Source organism: Pristiophorus japonicus, chromosome 20, assembly GCF_044704955.1.
Source record: "Pristiophorus japonicus isolate sPriJap1 chromosome 20, sPriJap1.hap1, whole genome shotgun sequence".
Taxonomy (NCBI): domain Eukaryota; kingdom Metazoa; phylum Chordata; class Chondrichthyes; family Pristiophoridae; genus Pristiophorus; species Pristiophorus japonicus.
The window spans coordinates 23,491,027-23,511,421 of record NC_091996.1 but is presented as its reverse complement, the minus strand read 5'-3'; the positions used below and the strand labels follow the sequence as shown (position 1 = coordinate 23,511,421).

The 20,395-nt window shown below is 47.9% G+C and overlaps 1 protein-coding gene across 1 annotated transcript in view; it reads right to left on the bottom strand.

Annotated features, from left to right (window-relative positions):
• garnl3 (GTPase activating Rap/RanGAP domain like 3) overlaps positions 1-20,395 on the bottom strand; it is a 526,019-nt gene that overhangs the window by 162,834 nt on the left and 342,790 nt on the right. The window contains exons 9-10 of the mRNA XM_070863382.1: positions 19,884-19,982; positions 16,411-16,514 (exon numbers count right to left, since the gene is read on the bottom strand). Of these exons, the coding sequence (XP_070719483.1) occupies positions 16,411-16,514; positions 19,884-19,982 (203 nt within the window). The remainder of the gene's footprint in view (positions 1-16,410; positions 16,515-19,883; positions 19,983-20,395) is intronic.

Here is a 20,395-nt window from a genome sequence, read left to right as displayed (position 1 = left end):
TGAATGGCGGAATAATTACCAGCTGCCATGGCAACAGAGAAAAAAATAAAAATGAAATTAAAAAAGCGATGGGGGTGGGAAGTTTTTGTAAAACATTGTGTTCCCTTTCTTCGCTTTTTTTTTATAAACAAAAATTCCCCCCCCCACCCCCTTTTTATTTTCATTTTGTTTCTCTCTGCCCACCCACCTGTTTCTGTGACAATGATCTCCGCGCTCCAAGTTTTGTTTAACCTTTCCCGTGATCATATTGCTTTCACATCTCAATAAAATGTCCTCACTGTAAGGAGACACTTAAAGCTGCTATCAGTGCAGACGGAGGCTGACACTATCTTTATCACTCATCAAATCCTATACCGTGAGTTTTGAATTATGATTGACAATAATGGGAAATTATTGTGACTGTTGCATTGATGTTGATTAACAACAAAGCTTTTATAAGTTGCAAGTAGGCTGAATAAGATAAGCCTTTAGCAATGATATCATTATGCTGTTTAGTCTTGATGACATCGTGGAGCGCTTTTAAATGCACACCTACATTAATCTGTACTGCATGTTTCAGGAAATTGCAATATATTAATGTAAACAGCTTGAGTTGTTAAGTGAGAGTTAATATTGGGTAACAACTTGGAAGCTTCTTGGAGGCATGCCTGTGTATGGGCGTGCGACTGACTCGGAGATTCTGTTTAATTACTTTGATACAATAGTGAGGGCACGCACAACAGAAAACCAGCAGCTGGAACCGAGGCGTATAGACAATTGAGGGCAGAATTGCCTCTGCGCTATTGGGCAGAGTTCTGGGAGAGTCGCACAAGTGTTGGTAAGTTTATTTAGTCCCAATTCAAGAAGATCTTTCTCAACAAGTTGCGTGTTGAAGTGTTTCTAGAGCTGAACACATGACCTGCGTGGACTTGAGAATCCAAGTCACAGTTCTGAAATAGCGATTCATTGAAAAGCGCGATACGAACATGTGAGATTGACGGGCATGAAAAGACCTGAGCCATCAAGCCTGCCCCATGATGGCCGGAGCATCGTGACTAAACTCTTCCCATTCCCCCCTCTCCCCACAGCCATGTAACCATCTGAACAGAATGGAATGTCAATGCTTTAGGTCACGTGCGGGCAGAATAATGAGAGGTGCTCTGGGTCAGGATGACCATCGAACCAAACCCCCAACCCGAGTTCCACATATTTCAAGAGTCTTATTTCAAGTTTGGACAAGCCCTAATCTTTCCCAGTTGGTGCACGATGTGGCTTGGATATTAAGGGTGCTGTGTCACTCACTGGAGTAGCACAATCTAGGAGCAGAGATAGGATTCACCCTGGTGGGACTAAAGGTTTCTCATTTTACGCACTTTAAGGACCGTGCATCATCTCAGCCTCGATCGTGATCGAAGTGGATCCACAGCAACTAAGCTGCTCACAATTTTTCACAAATTGCCACGAAACAGGTCACTTTAGCAGAATGGATGATGTGAGAAGCAATATTTCAAGACTGGGTTCAAGACATTGGGTCAGATTCAGAATGTCAGGCACAGAGATATTTATACAGTCATCATAGGCAGTCCTTTGAAATCGAGGAAGACTTGCTTCCACTCCAAAAGTGAGTTCTCAGGTGGCTGTACAGTCCAATACGGGAATTACAGTCTCTGTCACAGGTGGGACAGACAGTGGTTGAAGGAAAGGGTGGGTGGGGAGTCTGGTTTGCCGCACGCTCCTTCTGCTGCTTGCACTTGCTTTCTGCATGCTCTCGTCGACAAGACTCGAGGTGCTCAGCACCCTCCCGGATGCTCTTCCTCCACTTAGGGCGGTCTTTGCCAGGGACCCCCAGGTGTCGGTGGGGATGTTGCATTTTATCAGGGAGGCTCTGAGGGTGTCCTTGAAACGTTTCCTCTGCCCACCTGGGGCTCGCTTACCGTGTAGGAGTTCCGAGTAGAGCGCTTGCTTTGGGAGTCTCGTGTCGCATTGCATCACATCGCATTAACAGTGTTCACAGACCGTTGAACTGTTAATACCAAATATTCCAATTCATAGCCGCTCAACGCACTGCCGGTTAATTAAGCTACCTTTATATGGGGCTAGGCGCTGGTCCAACAGTGCCGGCTCGGAGATGTGAATCTCACACAGTTCAGGGCAACACCAAGGTAAATGCAGTGGAGTCGCTGAGTTTAAAAAAAATGAAAAGGGGGAAATCTTAGCCATCGGCACCATGAAAATATATTTGCCAAATTTGCCAAGGCCAGCAGCCAGAAGGGTCCGCATTTTTTTTAGCTGCAGGCTTGGCTAATTCAAGAGGTCTACTTTGGTGTTGCCACAGGCTAGGCGAGACCAGCATGCTGGGAGCCACCGATAGTGGCACAGCAATAATGGGCGCGGTAGCATAGTGGCTATGTTACTGGTCTAGTAATCCAGGGACCTGGACTAACGATCCAGAGACACGAGTTCAAATCCCACCACGGTGGCTGGGGGAATTTAAATGCAGTTAATTAAATAAATTTGGAATAAAAAGCTATATCAGTAATGGTGATCATAAAACTACCAGATTGTCGTAAAAACCCATCTGGTTCACTAATGTCCTTTAGGGAAGGAAATCGGCCGTCCTTATCCGGTCTGGCCTATATGTGACTCCAGACCCACAGTAATGTGATTGACTCTTAACTGCCCTCTGAAATGGTGGCTGACATTCTTGAAGGCAATTAGGGATGGGCAATAAATGCTGGCCTTGCCAGCGATGCTTGCACCCTGTGCATTAATTTAAAAAAATTAAGTATCCCAATTCAGCACCCAGGACTGCGGTACCTGATCTATGCAACTGAACACGGTCATTACTGTGTTGATAATGAAGAGCGGAGATTGGTGTCGAAAGGAAAAGGTCACTTCACTGAAAAGGAATTGCTTCTTTAATGAAGCAGCATATCAGGCCAAACAAACTCTTTTATGGAAGACAGAAATAGCTGGAATAAAGAGTCATCAAAAGGCTTCAAAAATCAAGAATGTCTGCCATGCAAAGGGAATGCATGGATGATTGAAAACATATCGCGAAATTGAAAACAGCGCATAATAAGGATTCTGCAGTGAAGAAAAATCCTCGGCCCCCATCCCCGCCACAAATATCCTTTCATGGTCAGAAAACTAATGACCCAAATATTCAATATTCTAGCTAAGAGAGACAACACTACCCGTTTGACTAAACTACTTGATAGAACAGAATAAAAGTCAGTCCCGTGTCTGTATTTTTTTCTGCAAATACATACCGCTGAAAGTGGCTCTTACTGACTCTATCAGTTTACCAGGCAAAATAATGAGGGGGAAAAGTAACAAAATAGCAATGACAACTGTGTATGAGAAAAAAGGTCAGATATGAATTGGCAATTATCAAAAGTGAGGGTACCAGATAAATGAATTACTGGCAACGTGTTGGAGAGAATTGGAGATATTCTTGGAAAACAAATGAGAAATAGCAACCCAAAATAATGATATAAACTGAAAATGGTATAAATCTGAAATGAAAACAGAAAATTCTGTAAATATTCAGTGGGTCCAGCAGAAAGAAAGAAGAAAAACATGCATTTATAAAGCACCTTTCAAAACCAGCCGACGTCCCAAAGTGCTTTACAGCCAATGAAGTACTTTTTGAAGTGTAGTCACTGTTGTAATGTAGGAAACGCGGCAGCCAACTTGCCACAAACAGCAGGTTTTTAGTGATGTTGGTTGAGGGATAAATATTGGCCAAGACACCGGGGATAACTCCCCTGCTCTTCTTCGAAATAGTGCCATGGGATCTTTTACGCCCACCTGTGATATAGGATGGGGCCTCGGTTTAACGTCTCATCTGAAAGACGGCAGCTCGGACAGCACAGCACTCCCTCAGCACTGCACTGGAGTGTCAGCCTAGTATTACAGTATTAGGCAGTCCCTCGTATCGAGGATGACTTGCTTCCACACCAAAAAGGGATGAGTTCACAGGTGTTTCAATGAGGGACCTAAGTCAGCCTAGATTTATGTGCTCAAGTCCCTGGAGTCGGACTTGAACCCACAACCTTCTGACTCAGCAGTGAGGGTGCTACCCACTGAGCTGCAGGTGACACTAGTATCTGTAAAGAGAAAAGACAGTTAATATGTTGGATACAGACCCTCCATCAGAACTGATCTGTAAATTAGCATCTTAAAGGGGAACTTGATCAAAAAACAGTCAACAAATGTCTGGGGAATGAAAAAAAACACACACACAGATGAATTGTGATATCCAGTCACATCATTTGACTGAGCATTTGTAAACTAAAAAAGGGTTTTCCAAAAAAGTAATGTTTAAAAATAATTAAGTGTATTCATATTTCTCCTCTCCGCTTTGGAGGACCCTCGCTTTAATTGCTCAGATCTGACAGATCCTTTGAAGTAAGATGTTCTTCAAAGCTCTGAATTTGAAAAAGTTTGCTGGAGAAAATAGTAATAATTAATTATCAACATTTTCATTGAACTTGGCACCAAGATCGATCTTCAGTTGAAAAGCCTGGGGTCAAATATTAAATGGGTGTCACAGTGCAGTATCTCATTAAATGTCCCGTGCAATGGATTAGTAAAGACGCAGATTTGAAGATCATCATTATTTCAGTTTTTTCTATATTAGGTTTTTGGACATCAATTAAAGTGCCGTCTCTCTTGTCTTACCTTTAACTAACATGCCTGCCAGTAATTGCATTAATATAAGAACATAAACATAAGAACATAAGAATTAGGAACAGGAGTAGGCCATCTAGCCCCTCGAGCCTGCTCCTCTATTCAACAAGATCATGGCTGATCTGGCCATGGACTCAGCTCCACTTACCCGCCCTCTCCCCATAACCCTTAATTCCCTTATTGGTTAAAAATCTATCTATCTGTGATTTGAATACATTCAATGAGCTAGCCTCAACTGCTTCTTTGGGCAGAGAATTCCACAGATTCACAACCCTCTGGGAGAAGAAATCCCTTCTCAACTCGGTTTTAAATTGGCTCCCCCGTATTTTGAGGCTGTGCCCCCTAGTTCTAGTCTCCCCGACCAGTGGAAACAACCTCTCTGCCTCGATCTTGTCTATCCCTTTCATTATTTTAAATGTTTCTATTAGATCTGAAAGAGCGTGCGGCAAACCAATCCCACCCATCCCTTCCCTCAACGACTATCTGTCCCACCTGTGACAGGGTCTGTGGCTCTCATATTGGACTGTTCAGCCACCAAAGAACTCACTTCAGGAGTGGAAGCAAGTCTTCCTCGATTCCGAGGGACTGCCTATGATGATGATGATAATATCTATAAATCAGGGTTGAAGTCTCCAACTTAATACAGATTTATACTTGTAAAACCAAACACGCTCACAGTTGAATAATTAGTCGATTTGGTCAGAAATCCGAACATAAAATTGCCACAGTGATAGTTAGCTGTGTCTATGGAACAATATTGTCTGGCCCGACATCCAGTCTTGGTTGCTGATTGGAGCGCGGGCAGGTACAGCAGGAACGGCGAGGTCGGGGCGCAGGAGAGGCGCGAGTTCGGGGCCCAGGGGCAGCCCACACTGTGATATGTGTGTGCGCTAGGTCTGTGCAACAGAGCTGGTCTCCTGTCGTCTTGGGTAATCCTTGCCACTGGACCAAGACCGAGCTCTGTCAAGCCCGTGTGGTGGCTGGTGTGCAACGGCCACCACACGTTAAAAAAATCCACACACAGGCATCTTCCGCCCTTCAGGATGTAGTTCGGGATCTGGAAGCTTAGGTCCTTCATTGAAGCACCTGTGAACTCATCGAACTCATCTCTGTTTGGCGTGGAAGCAAGTCATCCTCGCCTCGAGGGACTGCCTATGATGATGATGATCATTCCCCTCCCCAGCCAGTCTCAAGCTAAGTCAAACTGTTCTCAACCTCGGCATCCTATTCAGCCCTGATCTGAATTTCCGATCTCGTATCCTTTTCATCACAAAGAATGCCAAATTCCATCTCCTTAACTTCACTTACACCTGCCCCTATGTCAACCCAGAAATTCGGCAGATTCGGGCGAGGAGCTAAAGGTGGTGCAAAATCAGCCGTGACACACTTGACCTGGGGGGGGGGGGGGGGAATGCTAATGAAAGTTCTGCCGCTAAATTCTGAAGACCCACTACGCATGCGCCGAACTCCCGATTCAGATCCCAGGAAAATCCGAGTCTGAAAGGCATAGTAATGCACCCATTAAAGTTTTCAAAATCTCCTCTTTTCAACCTGTACGGTTATGTCTGTCTGCCGCTGCAATCTCGGAGGCTCACGCACCGTGCTGTGTGTAAACGTTGCACTGACTGTGACCTCCGAGGGAAGCGCTCCCTCATCCCTTTAAGTAGCCACCTGTTAACATCTCTGGAAGGCTGTACCCACTGTTTTTCCAGACGTGATTATTGGTGATTGCTGAATGAGGCAGCTGCACCTAATTTACCGAACTGGGTGCCAGCGAGGGCGTTGCACCAGGAATGCATCACGACCGGAGAGATTGCCAGCAGCTGAGCGCTACTGGTGTGTGCCCCCCGGTGCGCCTCCACGATTTCAGGTGTGGAGGCCAGCACTCCCGACTCACTGTCGCCATGACGAACTAGTGGACGGACAACGGTGCAGCCACAAAGGGTACACACGCCCACAACTCCTGACTACGGCCGCCTGTCGCACATAAAATATACCCCTTCCAGCGTGCTGCTCAATTGCAGGGGGGTTACAACACTGATTCCAACCCTGTCCTTATGCCCCCGTCAGTACACTTGCCCCTCCAGCAGGGTGACCGAGCACTGACCAGAAGCGTAAGCATCTCTCGGTTTTTCCCTCCCCAATTTGGGGGTGTTGAGGCCAGTGGTAGTGCCCTTACTGTAAGAATAGGTGTACTGGTTGAATAGCTGTACATTTCTTTAATCATAGGCGGTCCCGCGAACGAGGATGACTTGCTTCCACGAGAGTTCACAGATGTTTCAATGAAGGACCCGATGTTCCAGTCCTGAACTCCAGTTGAGGGGGTGGAAGATGCCTGTGCGTGGATTTTTTTTTTAACGTGGGGTGACCATTGCACACCAGCCACCACACGGGCTCGCCAGAGCTAGGCCTTTATCCAGTGGCAAGGGTTAACCAGGACAACTGGAGACCTGCTCTGCTGCACGGACCCAGTGCGCACACGTATCGCAGTGTGGGCTGGCCCGTGCTGCCCCTGGGCCCTCGCCTCTTCTGGGCCCCGATATTTTCTTTTTAAATTTTCTTCAATTTAATTTTATATTCTTTAATATAAAATATGTATATCCACATATTAGTATTCACTCTGCAATGGCTATGCAAGGCCAGTCCTGGAACCTGTGGAGACATCACCTCATTAACCGTCCATGAAAAGGTATAATGGGCCTGAAATCGCGCTCCCCATGGGCGGGTTCGAGGTGCACACACGCCCGTGGGGCCCCCGCAAGTTCTGGGTTTAGGTATGCGAAGCGCATGCACCTAAACCTGGCACCTGCGATCTGTCATTTGACAGATGGCACGCCTCCGAAGGTAAAGGGCCTCCGCGGGCGGAGAGTTGGGTTGGGCTATGTGCCCAACTCCTGCCCAGCAAATGTCCGTCAAATTCTTACAACTGAAAAAAGCAGGTGTAAGGCCTGCTGTTATCCGCGCAAGTCTTTTATAGTACAGAAAAAATACATTTTTTAAAAATAATTTAAACATTTAAAATAAGGTAAGTTTATTTTTAGATCATTTAAAATATGTAAATGTATTTTTCAAAAATTAATTTTTTTTGTTTTAATTAATTAATTAATTCCATTGTTTTGAAATATGTAATGGTTTGTTCTTCCAAGTTATTTGCAGTGTTTCTGTGTGTTTGGGGTATTCCCATTCATACTTATGGCAGCTCCATATATACGGGATTGCCACAAGTATGAATGGGGATCCCCTACTCTGATAGGTTGGGCCGGACCACGTGATCCCATTGCTGCATAGGAAACCCTTGCGCTCCTGGGATACGTGTGTGGCCATGAAGGCCTCTGCGTAGATGGCCAGGAACGCAAGCCTACGAATCCCCGGGACCACCAGGTGGATTTGTAGAAATGCTTGTGGTCGGAGGCGTGCGCCCGCGGGAAGCCTCCGACCGCAATTTCTGGGTCAATAAATCCGTCAAGTAATTGTGGGGAGGTTGTGCGGGAGGAATAGGCTTGCATTGTGGATGTGCTGGAAGGAGAAAAGGTGCAAGGCCCTAACTGATACGCATGCTTTCTCATTACTAAGGAAACAGATCTGATTGCCTAGATTTATTGAAGTGAGACTGTGTGGACGTAATGCCATTACTTTAGGACATAGTTGTGCACGTAGAAGATACAAACGCTGGGGATCTGTGGAGATTTTCCTAGTCTTGCTGTGCTTAGTGTAAGCAGTCAATGATGACACGCTTTTGATCTCCTGAAGGGAGTCCCTGATATGTGTCAGCTGTAATGTTTCTACTTTAGAACAGCATTTCCTACATTACAACAGTGACTACATGTCAAAAAAATCGCTTCCTTGGCTGTAAAGGGCTTTGGGACGCCTGCTGGTGAAAGGCGCTATATAAATGCAAGTCTTTCTTTCTATCTCATTGACGTGATCTAATTAAGAGTGGATAGCAGAATTTCAATGTTTCCTCGTCCTCAAACTTGTATCAGGGCAATAGGGACATGTGACGTTATCCTGTGAACCCAACACTTACCGCACAGACCCAGGAGGAACACAGCCGGTTACTCTGTGATCCAGTGCTGCCCCCCCACTACCATCTCCCAACTGTGTCAGCTGTGGCTCAGTGGGTAGCTCACTCGCTCTCTGAGTTGGAAGGTTGTGGGTTCAAATCCCACTCCAGGGACTTGAGCACATAAATCTAGGCTGACAGACCTGCGCAGTGCTGATGGAGTGCTGCACTGTCGGAGGTGCAGTCTTTCAGATGAGACATAAAACCGAGGCCCCATCTGCCCTCTCAGGTGGACGTAAAAGATCCAATGGCAGTATTTTCAAAGAAGAACAGGGGAGTTATCGCTGGTGTCCTGGCCAATATTTATCCCTCAATCAACATCACAAAAACAGTTTATCTGGTCATAGTAACGTATTTGCTTCATGGGTTCTTTGCTTAACAACACATTGCTATAAAGAACTAGTTGGTTTATTAGCAAAAGATTTAACAATCACACGACACATTACCAGTTCATCCACCAGGCTCACAACTACCTGCCTCATCCTGAACCCAACTGGCTGGGGTTTTATTGAGTCTTGTGACCATCACATGACTGGCTAAACCAAGTCAACAGCTCTACAACTCTTTTTATAGAAAACAAAAATAAACATTAAATCAAGTGCCCCCTGATTGAAAGGAGGTGGAGGGGGGGCGGGGGCACTCCAAATACTTTTCAAGTGCCCCTTTTTTTGGGGGTGTTTTTTTTTTTTAAGGGCACTAAAGAACACAAATTTTACAAGTGCCCCCTGGTTAAAAGGTGGGGGTGGGCACTAAAATCCGGCAATAAAACAAATTAAACTTTAAAACATATAAAATCAAATTAAAATTTGCCGGGGGCAATGATGCACTCCAGTCCCTCCGGCGCCCACCTCTCGCGGAAGGCCGCGAGCACACCAGTGGATACTGCATGCTCCATCTCTAGGGACACCCTGGCTCGGATGTACGCGCGGAAGAGAAGCAGTCCGTCGGGCTGAACGACCCCCTCGACCGCCCGCTGCCTGGACCGGCTGATGGCCCCCTTGGCCATGCCCAGGAGCAGTCCTACGAGGAGACCTTCGGACTTACCTGTTCCCCTCCGCACAGGGTGCCCAAAGATCAGGAGGGTGGGATTGAAGTGCAACCAGAATTTGAGGAGCAGCCCCTTCAAATAATGGAATAGGGGCTGCAACCTCGCAACATTCCATAAAAACATGGAACACGGACTCTTCCAGACCGCAGAAATTGCAGGCGGTCTGGGAGCCCAGAAACCGACTTAAGAATTTATTGCATGGGACTGCTCCGTGCACCACCCTCCAGGCCAAGTCCCCGATAAATAGTGGGAGAACTCCCGCGTAGAGTGCACTCCATCGGGGACCCCCGCCTCCTCCGGATGGCAAGATGGTGCCCCATGGTGTGTCCGGACGGCAGACGAGGATGGCAAGGCAGAGAGTGTGCAGGAGCAGCCCGTACAGGAAACCCCTCTGCGCAGAACTGAAACAACAGCTTTACAAACCTGTGAGCATACATTACAGTCATTATCACACTGCTGTTTGTGGGAGCTTGCTGTGCGCAAGTTGGCTGCCGCGTTTCCCACATTACAACAGTGATTGCACGCCAAAAGTACTTTATTGGCTGTAAAGCGCTTTGCGACGTCCGGTGGTTGTGAAAGACGCTATATAAATGCAAGTCTTATTTCTTAACAGAGTTCAGTGCTCCCAGGGAGCACATCTGGGGCATTGTGTGAGAGCAGCTTGTGGTTTGCTGAGACGCCCTCCCGCTGTGTGCTGCTCCCCCCTGGGAGTACTGGATTGTGGGATCACCCCACGGGACAGCGGCCTGGTCTGTACAGTTCCGCGACTCACACTGACTGCACAAACCTGCAGATCCATCAGCGCAGCTCACTACAGTGCAATACGTGGATTAAGCAAATCCCAGATAGAGCGTCCACATAAACCCCAGCTGGAACAAGTTATCGCCTCCCCCTCCCCGCGGTAATTCCGGGCGCAGTGGGCATTTTATAACGTGCGTTCAATTGAGGAGGAAGTTAAAGTGACATTAAAGTGTCAGTCAACATCTTTTTTTCTTCAAAACTGCGCAGGATGGAAACTTCAATTGGAACAAAATGGGTCATTTAACCGCTGCCTCGATTGAAATCCACGCGATTGCAGCGAGTTAGACCCGGCATTCCCTCAGCGCCGTGCGGATTAAACCTCCCCGATTCAATTGTTGCGCTCCGACTCCAGCTCCAGATCCGAGGAGAATTCTGACATCTTTCCCTGAAAGTCTTTAATGATCCAAGTGCTAATGATGATGGTAAGAATCAAAATCGCACTGCCAAAACAGCTAACATAAATCCATCGTCAGTTGTAGCGAATGCAATGTAATTAGGGAAGTGGAGAAGACGTATAAATTGCAAAGCAATTATCATACTTAATTTGTCTCTTTGAGCCTTTGGAAATCATTTTTTTCTCATCATATTTGCATAATTTGTGAATTAAACAATGTAAATGGCTACAAACTATCCCTTATCTAATATGATCAACACTCACTCCAACATTCCTTTTCTCTGTGACCCAATAACCACAGCTCACAGCGAATATTTCCACATTATGTTGCCAAATATAGCAAGCTGGATTACAGCAGTAAGGTAAATCTAGGCTGACAGTCCAGTGCAGTGCTGAGGGAGTGCTGCACTGTCGGAGGGGCCGTCTTTCAGATGAGACATTAAACACGAGGCCCTGCCTGCCCTCTCAGGTGGATGTAAAAGGTCCCATGGCACTATTTCGAAGAAGAGCAGGGGAGTTATCCCCAGTGTCCTGGCCAATATTTATCCCTCAATCAACATAAACAAAAAAAAACAGATTATCTGGTCATTATCACATTGCTGTTTGTGGAAACTTGCTTGTGCGCAAATTGGCTGCTGCGTTTCCTACATGACAACAGTGGCTACACTCCAAAAGTATTCCATTGGCTGCAAAATGCTTTGAGACTTCCGGTGGCCGTGAAAGGTGCTATATAAATGCAAGTCTTTTTTTTCTCTGTGAGTCAATTATCTGAAACCTGCCAACTCTGTACCCCTTTTAACTCACTCCTACATTTTTGGTACTTTTATCATAAAATTGTGGAATGGTACAGCACATGAGGAGACCATTAGGCCTGAGCCAGCTGTTTGAAAGACCTATCCAATTGGCCCTGCTCCCCCCGCTCTTTGCCCAGAGCCCTGTAATTTTCTTCCTTTTGAAAGCCATTACTTACAGCACCCTTTCAGGCAGTACGTCTCAGATCATAACAATGATATATGCACATATATTTCTATAATCATAGTTTTATCTGTTATGCTTGACTCTATATTTGCCTCTTTTTGTTCCAGGAGGAAATTAAAAACCTTATCATGTCACCTATTCAATAAAAAGAAACACAGGTTGAAGTTTTGAACTATATCTGGCGGTTGTACATTGTAAATGCTGCAGTAATTGAGAGGGGATGGTGTCTGGGGAGCCAGGCTCCAGGCTTTTTTCTCTGAGCACACGGAGCCTCACCAACCCGACATGGGTGAGTGAGCTGCAAAACTGAGCAGTGTTGGTCCCTTCAGGTTATTGTGTCTGCAGCACTGGAATAATGTTTTAAATATTGCTCGGTGACTATTATTAAAGGCTTAAATTTTAATATGGATTACGAGTGACCCAGGTGCTGCTTGAATATAGTGCTGAAGAATGCGGTTGGCCTCAGGGTATCATTCTCAAGATCTCATAAGTATGGATAAAGCATTAAATTTAACCAGCCAACGTAGCCCTAAATACAACTTGATTGAGCAGTATGCCAATGAGTTCCCCTTCATTGCTAGGTGCGTGACTATGGAAATACTAATTTTTGAAAGCATCCACTGCAAGGAAACATAAGCCATCTTTCATACTCAAACCCTCTGTGGCACATCAGAGTGCGCTAGGTGATGTCAAAAGCATAGAGTTACGAGGAGTAATTGTACGTAAGCTGCAGTGTCAGCTGAGGCTCAGTGGGTAGCGCTTGCTTTGGGAGTCTTGTGTCGGGCATGCGGGCGATGTGGCCCGCCCAACGGAGCTGTTCGAGTGTGGTCAGTGCTTCGATGCTGGCCTGATCAAGAACACTGACGTTGGTGCGTCTATCCTGTCAGGGGATGTGCAGGATCTTGCGGAGGCAGCGCTGGTGGTACTTCTCCAGCGCTTTGAGGTGTCCACTGTATATGGTCCACGTCTCTGAGCCACCCTTACCTTCAACCACCGTCTGTCCCACCTGTGACAGAGACTGCAATTCCCGTATTGGACTGTACAGTCACCTGAGAACTCACTTCAGGAGTGGAAACAAGTTTTCCTTGATTTCGAGGGACTGCCTATGATGATGATGAGTGGGTCGCACTCTCAGCTCCAAGTCAGAAGGTTGTGGGTTCAGGTCCCACTCCAGGAACTCGAGCACATAAATCTAGGCTGACATTCCAGTGCAGTGCTGAGGGAGTGCGGCACTGTCAGAGGTGCCGTCTTTCAGATGAAACGTTAAACCAACTCGTATCTGCTCTCTCGGATGGACGTAAAAGATCCCGTGGCATTATTTCGAAGAAGAGCAGGGGAGTTCTCCCTGGTGCCCTGGCCAATATTTATCCCTCAAGCAACATAACAAAAACAGATTATCTAGTCATTATCACGTTGCTGTTTGTGGGAGCTTGCTGTGCACCAGTTAGCTGCCGCGTTTCCCACATTACAGCAGTGACTACACTCCAAAAGTACTTCATTGGCGGTAAAGTGCTTTGAGATGTCCAATGGTCATGAAAGGTGCTATATAAATGCAGGTCTTTCTTTCCTCTCAGTCAACTGAAATATTATCCACTTCACAAGAAAAGGGTGAATCTGAATGACGCTGTTAAAAGCATGGCTTAGCAAAGGGCACTGCAACCCACTTCTGTAGTACAGCCGTCAACAATGGGGCTCATTCTTTGTGACATGTCATCAGCCATAACAATGCGAGCTAGTTTACATCTGCAGCAATGCTGAAAGGCCTTGCACTTGGGAGTTCAATGCAAATGGAAGTGTCTCAGAATGTGTCAGCACGTGGCAGGCCTGGGTTTGACCCAACAGAGGTCACCGTGTTGTGAAGTCAGTTTCAGATTGCAAGCTCTTCCTATGGTTGGCTTGGAAAAATCTCAAATGAAAAAAGAAAATCAAGCCAACCAGCGATTTATAAAAGTTTAGTGTAACGTCCTTGCTTTTGTATTCTCTATTTATAAAACCCAGGATCTCATATGCTTTATAAAACAGCCTTGTAATGCCACCTTCTCTGTTCCTGCGCCTAGTTTAAAATTGTACCACTTGTGTTTATATTGGTGTGGCGGCTGTTGCATCTAATGGACATATCATCATTATAGGCAGTCCCTCGGAATCGAGGAAGACTTGCTTCCACTCCTGGAGTGAGTTCTTTGGTGGCTGAACAGTCCAATATGAGAGCCACAGACCCTGTCACGGGTGGGACAGGCAGTCGTTGAGGGAAGGGGTGGGTGGGACTGGTTTGCCATACGCTCCTTCCGCTGCCTGCGATTAATTTCTGCATGCTCTCGGCGATGAGACTCGAGGTGCTCAGCGCCCTCCTGGATGCACTTCCTCCACTTAGAGCGGTCTTGGGCCAGGGACTCCCTGATGTCAGTGGGGATGTCGCACTTTATCAGGGAGGCTTTGAGGGTGTCCTTGTAACGTTTCCGCTGCCCGCCTTTCGCTCTGAGTAGAGCACTTGCTTTGGGAGTCTCGTGTCTGGCATGCGAATTATGTGGCCTATGGACATAAGAGCTTGAGAAAATATTTTTCTCCTATGAAAGGATTGAGTGCACAAGTCACGGTGCCAGTGAATACTCCTGAAGCCACTTCCTCAGCAGCAGGAGGTTGTGGCGAAGGGCTTAAGGTGGGCAGCAAGCAGTCAGGGTCAGACTCAGCTTATGGTTCATCTGCTGCATATTCTAGTTTGGGCTCTTCCACATCGTACACTAGCAAACGTCTGCTGCAGACCTTGTAAAACCAGTCACAATGTCACATTCTGGTTCAAGTTAGCTTCTTCCCCACTGTGGTATTTATTGCAACAAAATAATTGATGAATTGTGGAATCATCTAACTTGTGTTAGCTTTCATAAACAACGTATTGTCTATACAATGAAAGAGTATGGGCTGGGGCTGGGTCCAATTCTCTTACATTGTCAGATATTCCCCTTAATGAGGAGCCAGGTCTTCACCTCACCTTTGACATCCAGTTTTGTAATATAAACTAAGACTTAAATAATTAGTCTGCCAGGCTTGTTTTTTCATTCCTCAGACTGATCTACACGAGTCTTCCTTCAGGATGCAGTACTGTCCTGCTCCATCTACCACCTTCCTGGCGAGACCAGGCTACGGCCCTGCTATACCGAGACGGGCCCACTCACAAGATCTCCAACGATGCCACATCTGAGCTACCAGCTGGAGAGTGTAGCACAGCAACTCTCATAGAACCATAGAAATTTACAGCACGGAAGGAGGCCATTTCGGCCCTTCATGTCCGTGCCGGCCAACAAAGAGCTATCCAGCCTAATCCCACTTTCCAGCTCTTGGTCCGTAGCCCTGTACGTTACGGCACTTCAAGCGCACATCCAAGTACTTTTTAAAATGTGGTGAGGGTTTCTGCCTCCACCACCCTTTCAGGCAGTGAGTTCCAGACCCCCACCATCCTCTGGGTGAAAACATTTCTCCTCAAATCCCCACTAAGCCTCCTACCAATTACTTTAAATTTATGCTCCCTGGTTGTTGACCCCTTTGCGAAGGGAAATAGATCCACTCTATCCAGGCCCCTCATAATTTTATACACCTCAATTAGGTCTCCCCTCAGCCTCATCTGTTCCAAAGAAAACAATCCCAGCCTATCCAATCTTTCCTCGTAGCTAAAATTCTCCAGTCCATGCAACATCCTCGTAAATCTCCTCTGTACCCTCTCTAGTGCAATCACATCTATCCTGCTGGACAGGGTGGCACAGTGGGCCTGCTGGAGAATTGACCACAGCAGGTTTGCTGGACAGGGTGGCACAGTGGGCCTGCTGGAGAATTGACCACAGCAGGTTTGCTGGACAGGGTGGCACAGTGGGCCTGCTGGAGAATTGACCACAGCAGGTTTGCTGGAGAGGGTAGCACAGTGGGCCTGCTGGAGAATTGACCACAGCAGGTTTGCTGGACAGGGTGGCACAGTGGGCCTGCTGGAGAATTGACCACAGCAGGTTTGCTGGAGAGAGTAGCACAGTGGGCCTGCTGGAGAATTGACCACAGCAGGTTTGCTGGACAGGGTGGCATAGTGGGCCTGCTGGAGAATTGACCACAGCAGGTTTGCTGGAGAGGGTGGCACAGTGGGCCTGCTGGAGAATTGACCACAGCAGGTTTGCTGGAGAGGGTGGCACATTGGGCCTGCTGGAGAATTGACCACAGCAGGTTTGCTGGAGAGGGTGGCACAGTGGGCCTGCTGGCACCTCCCCATCTAAAGCCCCCTCCCTTCCTCCTCTCCCGTGGAGAAGCAGTTGATCCCTGCTTAGCTCCTTTGCACAATGACAATAACAGATAACCAATTATCAGTCTGTAAGACTGCGTATGACAAGCCCCATAGAGAACTCTATACCCATCGGTACAACATGAGAAGCGGCTTCAACAGTAATGAGCTTCGTCATAAATACAAAAGTAGTTTACCTGCTGCTTGTTTTCTTTCGAATACGGCAACATTGTGGAGACATGGAACATTATCTCGTGTCCTTGATATACTGTGTATATGGAGTGTATTCCTGTCGTATCATCTGGGAAAAATAGAAATCTGTTTTTGTATAGCACTGTAAATAATTACTAGGAGACATTCCAAATGTCACACCAGGCCTGAGCATGCCCAAGGCCCTGTCACACTGATTGCTAGTACTAGTGTAGGAAGGAGGGATAAAAGGGCAGGCAGGCACACTTCTATTTGTACAGCATCTTATCGCATCGTTAAAATGTTTCAAAGCGCTTCGCAGAGTGAATGACCTTTGGTGAGCAGAGGGCCAACACAAAGGCCGATCCCCACACGTAAACAGCCTGCCATTGAGAGACTGGAGAAGGGCCAGTTTATGGAACTTCATCAGTGGGTGACTTGAGGGGAAACCCTCTATCGCTGCTTCTCACGCTGTCACCTCTCCCACTGTCACTCCGCGTGTGTGCGCGCTGTGTGCAGGGGCCTGTGCGCTCGTGTGCGTGCAGGGGCCTGCCCGCGCATGCAGGAGTGTGCGCAGGAGTGTGTGCGTGTGTGCTCAGGAGTGTGTACGTGTGTGCTCAGGAGTGTGTGCTCAGGAGTCTGTGCGTGTGTGCTCAGGAGTGTGTGCGCAGGAGTGTGTGCGTGTGTGCTCAGGAGTCTGTGCGTGTGTGCTCAGGAGTCTGTGCGTGTGTGCTCAGGAGTGTGTGCTCAGGAGTGTGTGCGTGTGTGCTCAGGAGTGTGTGCGCAGGAGTGTGTGCGTGTGTGCTCAGGAGTCTGTGCGTGTGTGCTCAGGAGTGTGTGCGCAGGAGTGTGTGCGTGTGTGCTCAGGAGTGTGTGCGCAGGAGCCTGTGCGTGTGTGCTCAGGAGTCTGTGCGTGTGTGCTCAGGAGTGTGTGCGTGTGTGCTCAGGAGTGTGTGCGCAGGAGTGTGTGCGTGTGTGCTCAGGAGCCTGTGCGTGTGTGCTCAGGAGTCTGTGCGTGTGTGCGCAGGAGTCTGTGCGTGTGTGTGCGCAGGAGTCTGTGCGTGTGTGTGCGCAGGAGTCTGTGCGTGTGTGTGCGCAGGAGTCTGTGCGTGTGTGTGCGCAGGAGTGTGTGCGTGTGTGCGCAGGAGTGTGTGCGTGTGTGCGCAGGAGTGTGTGCGTGTGTGTGCTCAGGAGTGTGTGCGTGTGTGCTCAGGAGTGTGTGCTCAGGAGTCTGTGCGTGTGTGCTCAGGAGTCTGTGCTCAGGAGTCTGTGCGTGTGTGCTCAGGAGTGTGTGCGCAGGAGTGTGTGCGTGTGTGCTCAGGAGTGTGTGCGTGTGTGCTCAGGAGTGTGTGCGCAGGAGTGTGTGCGTGTGTGCTCAGGAGCCTGTGCATGTGTGCTCAGGAGTCTGTGCGTGTGTGCGCAGGAGTGTGTGCGTGTGTGTGCGCAGGAGTCTGTGCGTGTGTGTGCGCAGGAGTGTGTGCGTGTGTGCGCAGGAGTGTGTGCTCAGGAGTCTGTGAGTGTGTGCGCTCAGGAGTGTGTGCGTGTGTGTGCTCAGGAGTGTGTGCGTGTGTGCTCAGGAGTGTGTGCTCAGGAGTCTGTGCGTGTGTGCTCAGGAGTGTGTGCTCAGGAGTCTGTGCGTGTGTGCTCAGGAGTGTGTGCGTGTGTGTGCTCAGGTGTGTGCGTGTGTGTGCTCAGGAGTGTGCGCGTGTGTGCTCAGGAGTGTGCGCGTGTGTGCTCAGGAGTCTGTGCGTGTGTGCTCAGGAGTCTGTGCGTGTGTGCTCAGGAGTGTGTGCGTGTGTGTGCTCAGGTGTGTGCGTGTGTGTGCTCAGGAGTGTGCGCGTGTGTGCTCAGGAGTCTGTGTGTGTGTGCTCAGGAGTCTGTGCGTGTGTGCTCAGGAGTGTGCGCGTGTGTGCTCAGGAGTCTGTGCGTGTGTGCTCAGGAGTCTGTGTGTGTGTGCTCAGGAGTGTGCGCGTGTGTGCTCAGGAGTCTGTGCGTGTGTGCTCAGGAGCGTGTGTGTGTGTGCTCAGGAGTGTGCGCGTGTGTGCTCAGGAGTCTGTGTGTGTGTGCTCAGGAGTCTGTGCGTGTGTGCTCAGGAGTGTGCGCGTGTGTGCTCAGGAGTCTGTGCGTGTGTGCTCAGGAGTGTGCGCGTGTGTGCTCAGGAGTCTGTGCGTGTGTGCTCAGGAGTCTGTGCGTGTGTGCTCAGGAGTCTGTGCTCAGGAGTCTGTGCGTGTGTGCTCAGGAGTGTGTGCGTGTGTGCTCAGGAGTCTGTGCGTTTGTGTGCTCAGGAGTCTGTGCGTGTGTGCTCAGGAGTCTGTGCTCAGGAGTGTGTGCGTGTGTGCTCAGGAGTGTGTGCGTGTGTGCTCAGGAGTGTGTGCTCAGGAGTGTGTGCTCAGGAGTGTGTGCGTGTGTGCTCAGGAGTGTGTGCGTGTGTATCACAAGTTACAGAAATGGATCACATCTCTGTTCACTAGAGAGAGAGCTGCAGAGGAAATGTTGCCATCTGTACCAATTAGAGTCAGCTGCTCTCTAGCTCATTATGAATAATGTATATGTTGCTATAAATTGCTGAACACAATGGTAATTTTGCTTTAACCCTACACCCTTCGATTGGACATGAAGGCAGGGATCTGTCTCAAGAAGCGATTGCATTTGCCCAGCCAAAGGCCAAACCATGAAAGATGAGTTTGGGTCTGGAAACATTGTCAACCGCAGCAATCAACAAGATAAAGATATGATGAACAGCTTGACAGACTACACATCCACAGGTATACGGGCACGGGAGTTTATATATTCCAGAGATATATAATGATATTTTCATAAGAACATAGCATAAGAGATAGGAGCAGGAGTAGGCCATGCAGCCCCTTGAGATTACTCCACCATTCCATAAGATCATGGCTGATCTTCTATCACTTTCCTGTCCGATCCCCATTTCCCTCGATTCCCTTAGTGTCCAAAAATCTATCGATCTCTGTCTTGAATATACTCAAAGATTGAGCATCCACAGCCCTCTGGGGTAGAGAATTCCAAAGATTCAACACCCTCTGAGTGAAGAAATTTCTCCTCATCTCGGTCCTGAATGGCCGACCCCTTATTCTGAGACAGTGACCCCTGGTTCTAGACTCCCCAGCCAGAGGGAAACATCCTCCCAGCTTCTAACCTGCCAAGCCCTGTAAGAATGTTATACCTTTCAATGAGATTATCTCTCATTCTTCTAAACTTCAGAGAATAAAGGCCCACTCAACTCAATCTCCCTCTCAGGACAACCCTCTCATCAGCTAAAAATACTGAGTTCTGATCATGAGGAGGGTGAAAAGACTACAGCGGATTGGTTTAACAGACTTTTTAGGCCTCTAGTATTTGGAATGATGTCCTGCACTATCTAATGAACAAGTTACACGGAATGCAATCTGTTTGGCTGCTTCGTAAGATGCCCTTTCCCCATTTGGTATGTTGTTTTGAAATTTAGCCCAACTCTTACTTTTGGTGTCGAGTCCTCCTCTATAGCCGATCCAACCCTTCAAGGTAACTGTCTCACCCATCAGGTTCAGAAACTTCTGGAAACCTTCACTCCCGCTTTCTGTGAAAAAAACACAAACGAAAGAGGGAGCTGACTGGATTAGAACATCACTCCGTGGAATATTCTCCAATTCTGCAAACACGGATTTCAGCCATTTAGCATTGTTTTGCCTCTCCTGAGCCATGTCCTTCTCTAACTAGGCCTGTAAATAACCCAGCTACCCAGATCTTCCATAAATGAGCCGTAAGGAAAGGGGCGACCAGGGTCACAGCAGTGCTCTCCATGAGGTGACTACATTCCAAAAAGCACTTCACTGGCTGTAAAGCGCTTTGAGACGTCCAGTGGTCGTGAAAGGCGCAATACAAATGCAAGTCTTTCTTTCTTCTTTCTGTGACACCTATCAACCCGCATGGCTGTGTCATGTGACCTACTCCTTCTGAGTCCTCCATCCTAAAGTGACGTGGTTTATATTG